The sequence below is a fragment of the Oncorhynchus kisutch genome, linkage group LG25 (genome assembly GCF_002021735.2).
Source record: "Oncorhynchus kisutch isolate 150728-3 linkage group LG25, Okis_V2, whole genome shotgun sequence".
Classification (NCBI taxonomy): domain Eukaryota; kingdom Metazoa; phylum Chordata; class Actinopteri; order Salmoniformes; family Salmonidae; genus Oncorhynchus; species Oncorhynchus kisutch.
In genome coordinates this window covers 35368468-35382346 of record NC_034198.2, presented here as the reverse complement: position 1 = coordinate 35382346, position 13879 = coordinate 35368468, and the positions used below count along the sequence as shown (strand labels likewise).

At 41.6% G+C, this 13879-nt stretch overlaps 1 protein-coding gene across 1 annotated transcript in view; it reads right to left on the bottom strand.

Annotated features, from left to right (window-relative positions):
- Positions 1-13158, bottom strand: part of LOC109870211 (syntaxin-binding protein 4) — a 116874-nt gene extending 103716 nt beyond the window's left edge. Inside the window, exons 1-5 of the mRNA XM_031805141.1 lie at positions 13004-13158; positions 3930-4003; positions 3470-3565; positions 2572-2641; positions 1656-1730 (exon numbers count right to left, since the gene is read on the bottom strand). Coding sequence (XP_031661001.1) covers positions 1656-1730; positions 2572-2641; positions 3470-3565; positions 3930-4003; positions 13004-13059 — 371 coding nt within the window. The 5' untranslated portion in view covers positions 13060-13158. The remainder of the gene's footprint in view (positions 1-1655; positions 1731-2571; positions 2642-3469; positions 3566-3929; positions 4004-13003) is intronic.
- Between the last annotated feature and the right edge of the window lie 721 nt (positions 13159-13879).

The following is a 13879-nucleotide window of genomic DNA, read 5'->3' as shown; positions in this document are numbered from 1 at the left end:
GGTCACACTCAAACCGGTGCTCCTGGCACCTACTACTATACCCCGTTCAAAGGCATTTAAATATTTCATCTTTCCCATTCACCATCTGAATGGCACACATACACAATCCATGTCTCAATTGTCTCAAGGCATAAAAATCCATCTTTAACTTGTCTCCTCTCCTTCATTTACACTAATTAAAGTTAATTTAACAGGTGACATCAATAAGGGATCATAGCTTTCATTTGGATTCCCCTGGTCAGGCTGTCATAGAGAGAGCAGATGTTCCTAGTATTTTGTACACTCAGTGTATACTTTGAAGTACGCTGGAAAATGTGTTGAACGTAATCAAACATTTTTTTAACGCCATCCACACACAGGGGTTAACTGGGGTTACTTCATGTTTCTACCATGACAGACGGCTTCCTGTGTATTAGGAATAGAATATTCCTAATAAATGATATACATGATATATAATACGTATTTATTATATTACATTATTAGAATGGGGTCCATTTCGTGACACAACCCAAAGTCCTTAATGTTCTTACTGTAGTAACCAGATTGTTGTATTTATCAAAAGCAAATGAAGGATTCTTTAACCACTCAGCTCCTAACAGTATCTACCCTTGTTCAGTGACGACAACGTAGTGCTCTGACGTAGTGCACACTACCATACGTAGGCTACACACAAACGTTCGTAGCCTTTGTCTAATAGAGAAGGGGGAATAAATCGATACAGTTTCATATTGCAATATTTGACTCCCAAGTATCGTTTTGGAAATAAATCAATTAAATATGTACAGTTCCAGGCAAAAATGTGGGAGAATGCCAAGAGTGTGCCAAGCTGTCATCAAGGCAAAGGGTGGCTACTTTGAAGAGGTCTTCACTATTATTCTACAATGTAGAAAATCATTTTAAAAAATAAAGAAAAACCCTTGAATGAGTGGGTGTGTCCAAACTTTTGACTGGTACTGTACAGTATATAATATATAATAATCATATACCAAATCAAACAACACCAAGAATGGCAAAACTTTTGATCAAATAAATAAAATACACGTAAAAGGGCAATTCCGCCACTTTTCAACTTCCTAGTCATTATCTGCAGCACCGTAACAGTGTCTATATTATGTGAAAACAGCCTATTTTCTATGATCTGTGGTTAAAAAGAGAAGAAGAAAGGTCCTAAAAAATGATTTTCTATGATCTGTGGTTAAAAAGAGAAGAAGAAAGGTCCTAAAAAATGATTTTCTATGATCTGTGGTTAAAAAGAGAAGAAGAAAGGTCCTAAAAAATGATTTTCTATGATCTGTGGTTAAAAAGAGAAGAAGAAAGGTCCTAAAAATGATTTTCTATGATCTGTGGTTAAAAAGAGAAGAAGAAAAATGCCTCTGTGACATCACAGGTTAGGATTAAAAGGTAAAAAGAAAAACAGTGATTTTCAAAACCGACAAAGAGTTTCTAGCCAGAGAAAATGTATCTTCTCTCTCCCCACAACACCGCAAATCACTGTTTTTAATATATCGTCATCGGGCAGAATTTGTTTTACTTTACATTTTTTCTATTTTCTATAAAGCGCTGTTATCACATATGTAGACTCTGGTATTGTGCTGGAGATGAGAGTCTCTGAAAAGTGGTGGAATTTCCTTTTAAATAAAGTCAGGCTTGGCTACCTGCTTTCATCGTCCCTGGCAACCATCAGAGACATGTGATTGGAGGCTGACGCTGACCGGAGGATATCCACCGCCCTATAGGACCACAGGAGAGAGGAGAGCAGTTTTAACACTACACCCGGGTTCAGGAAAATATGTCACAAATGGCACCCTATTCCCTTTATAGTGCACTACTTTTGACCAGGGCCCATAGGGAATAGGGTGCATTACTTTTGACCAGGGCCTATAGGGAATAGGGTGCACTACTTTAGACCAGGGCCTATAGGGAATAGGGTGCACTACTTTAGACCAGGGCCCATAGGGAATAGGGTGCACTACTTTAGACCAGGGCCTATAGGGAATAGGGTGCACTACTTTTGACCAGGGCCTATAGGGAATAGGGTGCACTACTTTTGACCAGGGCCTATAGGGAATAGGGTGCACTACTTTTGACCAGGGCCTATAGGGAATACGGTGCACTACTTTTGACCAGGGCCTATAGGGAATACGGTGCACTACTTTAGACCAGGGCCCATAGCGAATAGGGTGCACTACTTTAGACCAGGGCCCATAGGGGATAGGGTGCACTACTTATGACCAGGGCCCATAGGGGACAGGGTGCACTACTTTAGACCAGGGCCCATAGGGGATAGGGTGCCATTTGGGATACAGAGAAAATGGTGATGGAACTGGCATAACACCTTCAGTCATCGTCACCTCTAGAGGTCGATCTCTAGTCACCTCTATGTAGAAAGCTGTTGTTTTTTAATTCAATGTGTGGCATTCAAGTATTACTCCTGAGTTGAAACACAAACACCAACACCAATGTAACATACTTTGCATAGCATCATTCACATGGCTAACGAATGATTAACAAACAACTAAACTCACATGACCTAATTATGGCCGAGTCTACCACTGTGTACTAATGACCTACCTCTCGTTGGTTACTCCTCCTAAACTCATATTATTGACTTCCAAAATGAGGTCGCCCGTTCTAAGCCTCCCTGGAACACACAAATACACAGAGACAGAGACAGAGAAAGAGAACGAGAGAGAGTGAAAGAGACGGAGAGAGAGAACGAGAGAGAGTGAAAGAGACGGAGAGAGAGAGAGAAAGAGACGGTGAGAGACAGAGAGAGAGAGAGAGACAGAGAGAGACAGAGACAGAGAACGAGAGAGAGTGAAAGAGACAGCGAGAGAGAGAGAGAGAGAGAGAGAGAACGAGAACGAGAGAGAGAACGAGAGAGAGTGAAAGAGACAGCGAGAGAGAGAACGAGAGAGAGTGAAAGAGACAGCGAGAGAGAGAGAGAGAGAGAGAGAGAGAGACGAGAGCGAGAGAGAGAGAGACGAGAGCGAGAGAGAGTGAAAGAGACAGCGAGAGAGAGAGAGAGAGAGAGAGAACGAGAGACAGTGAAAGAGAGAGAGAACGAGAGAGAATGAAAGAGACAGCGAGAGAGAGAGACAGAGAGAGAGAGAGACAGAGAGAGAGAGAGAGAGAGAGTGAAAGAGAGAGTGAAAGAGAGAGAATGAAAGAGACAGCGAGAGAGAGAGAGTGAAAGAGTGAGAGAGAGAGAGAGGGAACGAGAAAGAAAGAGAGACAGCGCGAGCGAGAGAATGAGAGAAAGAGACAGCGAGAGAGAGAATGAGAGAAAGAGACAGCGAGAGAGAGAATGACAGAAAGAGACAGAGAGAGAGAGAGACAGCGAGAGAGAGAGAGAGAGAGAGCGAGAGAGGGAAAGAAAGAGAGCATTTTGCCATCATCATCTGTAATAGAGGTTATTTATCAACATACTAAATTAGCCAAAAACAACAACCATCAGAAAGTACCGTACCATCCTGAGCAGCCAGCCCTCCCGGTAACACCCGCTTGATGAAGATCCCAAACTCCTCACGTGTCTGCTCTCTGTAGCCACCGATGATCTTCACCCCTGGATGAGGAACAAGAGACAAAAGCAACACCTTCTATGAACCCCCAGTAGATAAAGGTTATAGGGGATATCTATTAAGCAGAAAGCACATTTTAGAGCAATTGAGAGGTGCAGTATCGGAGCTGCCACTATTTAGAATGTTGCGGTGCGTTAGCTCACTGCTCAGCTCTTTTTGCAGAGGGAAATGTCTCCCTTCGACTTGCTATAATAATAATTCATTACTAGGGCCAGGAGTTTTTCCTTGACTACATAATCTGACCAGGGAAACCTCTGGGCCCCAGTTATAGCTGATTAAAACGTATATAGATTATAGCTACATCCATTCATAATGCATATTACATTAGAGGTCAAGATGTATACTGACCCAGTCCTTTCTTGCAGTCGCAGAACTCTAGTCTCTCGATGGCCCGGTTGATGCCGTGAGGCCCCATGACAGTCCTGGAACACACAAACACCTTCTCGGTCACGTCACCCCAACGTTTACCCATTTAACTAATAAATATTATTTTAAACCCCTTCCTCGTGGATGGAAAGAAAAGAAGGCTCATGACGGATAGAGGAAGAGAATGGAAGAGATAAAGGAAGATAGAAAGAGACCTCTCACAGCCACATGGTTCATCGGATGAGCTTTCATCTCCGGTCTCAAGATGTAATTGAATCATTGTCCAAAGGATTTCGTTAGAATAGGTTCCCAGAGCCACACCAATATGTTCCATAACCAGCTGTGGCTTTACAGACGAGCTGAAATGTGTCAGGAGCCGCCGCGAGTGAGTGTGTGTTTAGGGAGTGTGTGGTCTACGGAGCCACCAAAGTGTCTGGCAAGTGTGTGAGGCGAGTGTGTGAGGCGGGCGAGTGTGGTATTCCAGAGCGGCTGCAGGTGTGTGTGGAGAGTTTGTGTCGGTGCGTTCTGAGTATATGTGGGGTCAGAAGCAGCCGCCAGACACAAACTGACAGGGTTTCAGCATCAGGGGAAAAACAAAAACACACCGTCTCATCTCTTCACAGGGACTTTGACTGGCAGCATCACATCAGCTCAGGCTGTCCAGACCAATCTCCCTATGAGCCATTCACAGCATTAAAATGCTTCATATGACAGTAATAACCAAGGACTTACCCAATCTGAAAAGAAGATTTGTTGTTGAGAATTAATGCCATTATGTTGGACGTGTACAGTGTATGAGGACGGTCAAAAGGTTTTCCAGGCCACATCATGTGATCAGGAGAAACTCTTGGCCTTAATTGTGTGTGTGTGTGTGTGTGTGTGTGTGTGTGTGTGTGTGTGTGTGTGTGTGTGTGTGTGTGTGTGTGTGTGTGTGTTGCATGCTGCGTCACCGATGGGAGTAAATGGTTTACAGCAGCAAAGAGCTTTTAGATCTTTTCAATTATGAAAAAAGTAATTATAGTCTAAACAGGTGCATTAGGTATTGGAAAACACCGCTGCCAATCTGCAGACCTGGGAGGACAGGACAGGGCTGGGAGGTAATCCTCTGGACAAACAGACAGATACAGGAAGAAACAGAGGACAAAGCTTTGGGTTCAAACTAGGGCATTGGATGACTACAGTCAATACAATTAATTTCAAATGTAGTGTACGCACATCCAATAACTTGCAAGTGCTGTGTACGAAAATACACAGTATTTATACCCAAACACTGATAAATGCTCTGGCACAATAAACTACGGGAGCATTCATTATATTTGACAGTCAACACAACAGTACATCTGTGGTCCAGACAGTGTGGCTGTATGCTGTTTACGTTCTCCATGTACTGCAGTTCCAACTATTGTCTTGACTTGAAAGCCTTCAGAAGACTTCCTATCAGATGATCATTCATTGGGGCTTTCTTTTTCCAACAGCTGCTTGACCTCTGCGTTTAATCTATTGCCCTTCAGCTTGTGCTATGTACCCAGCACCTGTTCCGTATATTTGGCGGCCAGACCTTTCACTAATTTGTGCTTTACTTGGATGACATTGGTCATGAAAAGAAACCACTTTTTTACACCACGGGTACTGTACCAGAATCAAGATCCAGTCCACGAACTTATAGGTTGTTGTGTTCCTCAAATATCTCTTGTTTTTCTGTATCGTGTCTGGACTATCATTAAATGTGAAGACTGTATATTATCGAATCAATTCTCTATGTGCAATTAAATTATGCGATTAAACTAATCATGTAACTTTAAATAACTAGGAAGTTGGGGCACCACGTAAAAATGTCAATTATATAGTGTCAAGCTCCCAAATATAACTCTTCAGATATTTTCATATCTTATCAAAACAGTCGCTCATTAATGAATTATTATTATTACCTCATCAGTTCATTACTGAATGTCGCAAACACTTGGATATCTGTACGAATCCTAGCCTAAATCATGAATCGGCGATATACAAATTGACTTAATTATTTATTTGCTAAGTAACTAAATACAGTGCCTTGCGAAAGTTTTCGGCCCCCTTGAACTTTGCGACCTTTTGCCACATTTCAGGCTTCAAACATAAAGATATAAAACTGTATTTTTTTGTGAAGAATCAACAACAAGTGGGACACAATCATGAAGTGGAACGACATTTATTGGATATTTCAAAGATATCCATAAAAAGTGTTGTTTAAAGTTTGCCACAAGCCACCTGGGAGACACACCAAACATGTGGAAGAAGGTGCTCTGGTCAGATGAAAGCAAAATTGAACTTTTTGGCAACAATGCAAAACGTTATGTTTGGCGTAAAAGCAACACAGCTCAACACCCTGAACATACCATCCCCACTGTCAAACATGGTGGTGGCAGCATCATGGTTTGGGCCTGCTTTTCTTCAGCAGGGACAGGGAAGATGGTTAAAATTGATGGGAAGATGGATGGAGCCAAATACAGGACCAATCTGGAAGAAAACCTGATGGAGTCTGCAAAAGACCTGAGACTGGGACGGAGATTTGTCTTCCAACAAGACAATGATCCAAAACATAAAGCAAAATCTACAATGGAATGGTTCAAAAATAAACATATCCAGGTGTTAGAATGGCCAAGTCAAAGTCCAGACCTGAATCCAATCGAGAATCTGTGGAAAGAACTGAAAACTGCTGTTCACAAATGCTCTCCATCCAACCTCACTGAGCTCGAGCTGTTTTGCAAGGAGGAATGGGAAAAAATGTCAGTCTCTCGATGTGCAAAACTGATAGAGACATACCCCAAGCGACTTACAGCTGTAATCGCAGCAAAAGGTAGCGCTACAAAGTATTAACTTAAAGGGGACTGAATAATTTTGCACGCCCAATTTTTCAGTTTTTGATTTGTTAAAAAAGTTTGAAATAACACAATAAATGTCGTTCCACTTCATGATTGTGTCCCACTTGTTGTTGATTCTTCACAAAAAAATACAGTTTTATATCTTTATGTTTGAAGCCTGAAATGTGGCAAAAGGTCGCAAAGTTCAAGGGGGCCGAATACTTTCGCAAGGCACTGTAGGGGATTAGGAGTTGTCATGATTGGCCTGCTTGGGTTAGGTTACCGTGGACCACAATCCTACGGAGAGATCTCTCACACCCACCAGAGGGGAAGAGATCGAGAGCGATGGAGATGGGGGGTTTTATGACACCTCACGCCCATTGTAAATCTAAGGCAGCAGACAAAATTCCTTTGTTCTCTCACTATGGTGAACTGGCCTCAGAACATTAACAAGCAATAAATGGACTTTGGGACAATAGATTTCGTCAGCCACAATGGTGGTAATGGCAATAGATGGAATATGAAAATTAATGGGGCGGCAGGTAGCTTAGTGGTTAGAGCGTTGGGACAGTAACCGAAAGGTTGCTAGATCAAATCCCTGAGCTGACAAGGTAAAACATCTGTCATTCTGCCCCTGAACAAGGCAGTTAACCCACTGTTCCTAGGCCATCATTGTAAATAAGAATTTGTCCTTAACTGACTTGCCTAGTTAAATATTAAATTAATGTCATTTGTTATGATATTAAAAGTTAAAGGACGATGTTATAACAAATACATTGTAACTTTAAGAGTTTTCCTAGTATGTGCATGATGTTTGCATATTGTACATTGTGTGGAAAATGTCCAGATCAAAGAGAATGTTTTTCTAAAGATGAAATGAAGTTATTTGTCTAAATTGGATCTGAGTAAAATCCTCATAACTTGGTACACCCAGAGAATTGCCCTAAAGGCGAAAATGCCCATTCCTGACCCGAGGGTATAAAACCTGTGAGTTAAGAATTAACATATCAGACTAAGTGACCCTGAACTGTAGCCAAGGTCTGAGTGGTCAGCAAACCCAAAACGCAACACGAGGTTGAAGAAGACAAAGGAACCTTTTAACAACCTATGCTACGGACCAGTAGCTGTATCTAAAGGGTGTGAATTCAAGCAGGACCACCTGGTCACAACTCTCCAAGGAATCGTGTGTCTACACTGTTTTCCTTCCCACGCTGGAACCATCCACACGGCTGATTAGCCCTCCTCAGAAGACCCCTTTTCAGAGCGAGGACGAGGAAACAGACCACTAAGAGACACTGACATCGCGAGGAGAACAGAGTGACACCAGGTTGAAGACGGACCGCCAACAGAGAGGTCGGAATTCTAATCCAAAGCCTAGACTGTGTGTTTGTGTTTCTTATATTAGCATTTTAGCTTGTTAGCAAATAAATAATCAACTCAATTGGTGTAGGGGGGGGATTTATTTGCCGAGACTCGGGTTTGAGCAGATTCCTGGATTATGCCACGTTCAGAATGAGACTGTGGAGGAAATGGACTAAATAGTAACTGTTATAAAATCGATATTCTGACATTCTTTGAGTTAATTTGGGAAATAGAAACTCAATAAAGCTAAAACTTTCCCATGGTGCCACAGGTTAATAATTGCCTTATTCATTTAATCACATAATTATAAACCGTTAATCAATCGACGAGCAGCACATTAATCAATACAACATCACGACAGAGTTGAACAAAGAGAAGCTCTTTGTTCCATAGGTTTCTTTCCTCTCTCTTTCTTCTTGGGGAAGAGAGTCTCTGCCAGGAATTTATGACCTGTTGTTAAGTCTTAAAACTTGGTGGGAGAAAGAGAGAGAGAGAGACAGAGAGAGAGACAGAGACAGAGACAGAGACAGAGACAGAGACGACAGAGACCACGATATACACACCAAAGGGCCATATGACATCTGCTACATGTGCTGACTATTCAAAACATGAACTGGTCTATAAAAAAAAATGTACAAAATATCACCTAGGTACTGTTTGGCGTAGCGCAGAGAATTTTTGACCAACCTTAACTTATCGATATTTCCTCAACCAATGTCTTCTAAAGTTCATGTCTAGTTTCAGGGGGTTTGTTTGAATTTAGAAAAAATGTTGCTCCATGAAGTAATCCAACCATTTGTACGCCGCCATCTTGTCTATTCCAAATCTTCCCTCATTATTGAGACAGGTGGGTGTCATACTCAAAGTGCTTCATGTCATGATGATGTCTCAATTAACAAGATAAGATTTTAAATAGACAAGATGGCGTCGTACACATTGTTGGATTACTTCAGTAAGCAAAAAACGGATTTCATTTCATAACGGAGCATTAGACAACTAGACATGGACGTTTAGAAGACTTGCAAGTCGAGAATTGAGGAAGTATCACCAAGTTAAGGTTGGTTGAAAATTCTCTGTGCTACACCAAACAGTACCTAACCTGTAACGGCTAATGTAGCGTCACTTTTGCCTGTTACAAACTGCTAGATAATAAATGCCTTGTCATAGCAGACCTACCCACATTTGCTATCCTATAAGCTTTCATCATCCAACACCTTGTCAGTTTATGGACCGATTTAGAGTTGTGGAATGCTTTTACAACAGATCCCTGCGTAACTAAAGCATGTGCATAAATCTTTCATTGATGTCAATGGGAAAATTATATATAAGTACTCAGAAGTTGATGAAGTGTCGGCATGTTCGTCTCTGCCCTGCTCATGACCCTGGAAGTAGCGGAGGGAAAGGGTTCAGCTAGAGGTTAACACTCCAGATTTAGGAAGAGCTGACCTGGTTTCCTGAGTTTCCGTCAGCGGCAGCAACTGATTGGCTGAATACCCGGAGCACCAGGTGGTTGGTGTTGTCAACAAAGCAGCATGACAGAAATATGATGATAAGTTTTCGAACTACAGGAAGTTTATTTGAGAAGATATATAAAGCGATCTGTGAATTTGAACAACAGCATAACTATACCTATTTCCATCTTGCAAGTCAAAAAAACGAATGACTACTGCTGTACATGCTGCCATTGTTTGGAACAGATTAGATTGTGCTAGAACGAGCAGCCAGCTCATGAACAAAACGATTGCACCAGAGAGAATGGTCATCACTAGTTACCACAGCTACAGAGTCATAAACCCCTCCTATTTCTACAATTTCTTCTTCTTAAAATCTTATTTTAAAACCAACCCTAACAACATTAACCACACTGCTAACCTTATGCCTAACCCTAGCCTTAAATTAAAACCAAAAAGCTAATTTCTGTTTTCATTTTTTTTTTTTTACAATATGGCTGTGGTAACTAGTGGAAATCAGGGAGAACGCAACAAGCATGCAGATGCAATAAGTGAAAGCATGATCTAACTGGGGATAGCTAACTGGGGATAGCTAACTAACATAATGTCACAAAGCATGATCTAACTGGGGATAGCTAACTGGGGATAGCTAACTAACATAATGTCACAAAGCATGATCTAACTGGGGATAGCTAACTGGGGATAGCTAACTAACATAATGTCACAAAGCATGATCTAACTGGGGATAGCTAGCTAACATATTGTCACAAAGCATGATCTAACTGGGGATAGCTAGCTAACATATTGTCACAAAGCATGATCTAACTGGGGATAGCTAACTAACATATTGTCACAAAGCATGATCTAACTGGGGATAGCTAACTGGGGATAGCTAACTAACATATTGTCACAAAGCATGATCTTCTAGCCAGGTAACTTTCATTCTGAAATAACTTCCTATTTCTGAGTTAGTCAGATATTAGTTTAGAAAGAGTTGAAATTGGCATGGAAAGGGGGCGACCTAGTCAGTTGTACAACTGAATGCATTCCATTGAAATGTGTCTTCCGCATTTAACCAAAGCCCTCTGAATAAGAGCTAATTATTTATCAAAGGTAGACATGCACATTTGAGCGCCTCAGAGAGGTCCATTTACTTTGTGCTGTTATGATTTATGCTGCAGTTCGCCCTGATAGAAAATACCTGGTAAAACAATCCAAGCCATGTTCACGGAGGCCGGAGCTGCTGTTGACAGTCACCGAGGGGCAAAGTAACTGAACAGATTGTTTTGAACAATATATTTTTCAAACAGGAAAATGTACACATTTACTGCACTTTGATTGGCATTTAAAACATAATCCAATAATTTCTATATAATCTATATTTTTCTTTAAATAAAAATATATTCACTTTTTTTTTTTTTTACCCATCACATATTATTCATTTTGACCAATTACAAGTGGGACTCGGTCCCTAACACCGTAATAGGCATTCCACCTCTGGTTTCCGTTCATGAAGGAATAGAGGGAAGAGGTATTTTCTATGGCCCGTCTCTGCCCTGCTCATGACCCTGGAAGTAGCAGAGGAAAAGGGTTCAGCTAGAGGTTAACACTCCAGATTTAGGAAGAGCTGACCTGGTTTCCTAAGGTTCCTCTCTCTGCCTCTTCTTTCCCTTCCTATTCACTCCTCTCGTTTAATCATTACCACCTCCTTTCCTTTCATTTACTTTCCTCTCCTGTCTTCCCTCCTTATCTCCTCTCCTTCCATCTCCTGTCATTTCTGTCTCCTCCCTCATTTCCCCTCCCATATTGTCCTCTTGTTTCCTCCGTCCTCTACTCTTCCCCATCCCCGTTCACAACAAAAGCCCACATTTCTAAATTTAGCCCAGGAGATTACACTAACCAATAGACAAATGGCCAAGACAGACTCCGAGGGCTCATAGTAAGATCACTAAACAGCTGTTGTTCCTGTAGCCTACAAAAGGACTATAATGCATTCACCCATATTTGTTTTATATAGCCTACAGTGTCACATACACACTGTTTAACCCTTAACAATCAATAAACACTACAATAGACATTGTAGTGAGTGAGTCATTGTACACAACAACAAAAAAAGGTTCTTAAATGGTTCTTCCTCAGCTCTTAATGTTCCTTGCCCGATAAATAACCTTTTGAGTTAACTGTGGGGTTCTTGAGTGGCATCTACAGTTCTTCAGAATTCTCAAAGGTTCTTGTATGTATTGAAGCCTACAGATGTGTACCTTTTCATAGCACACAGCAAATTGGCTATTAGCAGCCAGTTACCTGTGAGTTACTGTAAAAAATTAAATATATATAAATTAAGTACAGTATGTTAACGTAAATTGTAAACATAACAGTAATTTACTGTTAAATCAAAGTTTATTCTGAATTTACAGTAACATACTATACTTTTTTTTTGAGTAATTCATGTAATTTACTGCCATAAACTACCATAAGAACAACTGGATTTTTTTGTTTTCCAGTGTATGACTTTCAGGCCACTGTATGAGGGTACAAATAGGCCCTCAAAAGAAGGCCTTATGAAATATGCATTGTATTTTTTTTAAATTACATTTTAATTACCACATATTCACTTAGGATCTCACTTGGTAAAGGCAAAAGGACTGAAAATTAAAGAATGCAACAACCACAGTCATGGGTGGTACTGGTAACTCTAAAATTCACTCCAAAGCACCCTGGGAAATATGCAAATAAGCTTAAAACCCTACAGCAGGGCTATTCAATTCCAGTCCTGGAGGATTTTTGTATGGTTCTTCAGACAGTAAAATAGTTCCCCTATGGCATTGCTCTCAACAACCCGATTTCGTTCCTACTTGCACCTTTATTTATAAGAATGTAGTGAGTTACTTGCGGAGTATCGACGGTTAGAACAAACATGTAACTGATCACTTAATACGGGCTAATCTGTCTTCCCTTCGTCCTCCTGCTGTGACAGGACTGGCCAGGAGCGGTCACAGGGCTCCAGCTGCTATAGGCCATTTATAAACCTCCGTCTATAGGATACACTTCCATCTCCAACTCTACATATGTAGTGCAGCTAAACTCGTACATTACAGCACTGCAAAGAACAGTCAAGTAAACAGACACATGAAGGCTTCCTTGTTGCTTCCCCTGCACAAGTCTCTGAGCAACACACACACACACACGCGCACACACACACACACACACACACACACACACCTCCTCCTACTGTAAGGCTCAGAGGTGAAAGGAAGTAGAATTTTAGATGCAACAAAATGTAAATTACTGTACATATTTTCACCCTTCAATTAAAAAAAATGACTTAAAAAGATAAACTAGATTAAGAGTGAAGAGGGTGATTAAGCAAATGGAGGGAAAACAAATTGAAAGAGGGACATACCAGTATAGCAGAGATAGCCCATCGAATCGTTCTGCCTCCTTAGGCAGTAGTGCCATCGCACAGAAAGAGAGACTGAATCACTTTCTCAAACACACACAGACAGGGAGATAAAAACACACCCCCACACAGACACACACACAAATATTACGGAGCCATGGGAGATGAGAGCAGTCAGTTGTTTGGAGAGAGATGAGACACTAGCAGTTTAAACAGTTGGGAGAGAGAGAGAGAGAGAGAGAGATTGAAATCCGCCTCGTCAGAGAGAGAACACGCCTGCCTATGTTTACCACTAATCCCTCCTGATACATGTCCATCACGCACTGCCTGCGCCTCACCTCTCTTTCCACTGTCGCCTGGAGTCAGGGAGACACACACCACACAATCTAAGAAACATACCCACAGTCACACACTCAAACTGACGACGTACCTCTTTCCAATCAGCAATCAGGGAGAGACAGAGGGACTGAGAGGAGGGAGAACAGAAAAACAAATAGGTCAAAGTACACATCCATGCAATTATAGCTATTAGGAAGAGAAAGATGGCCAGCACTTTATTTGGATACCCCCGTTCTCCCCAATTAAAGGTGCAACCTCCTGTGCTTAACCCTTACCCTAACCCTAACCCTTACCCTTACACCAACCCTTACCCTAACCCTAACCCTTACCCTAACCCCAACCCCAACCCTTACCCTAACCCTAACCCTAACCCTTACCCCAACCCTAGCCCTTACCCTAACTCTAACCCTTACCCCAACCCTAACCCTTACCCTAACCCCAACCCTAGCCCTAACCTTTACCCTTACCCTTACCCTTACCCTAACCCTTACCCTAACCCTAGCCCTTACCCCAGGGCCGGCACTAGCCTTCACATGATTA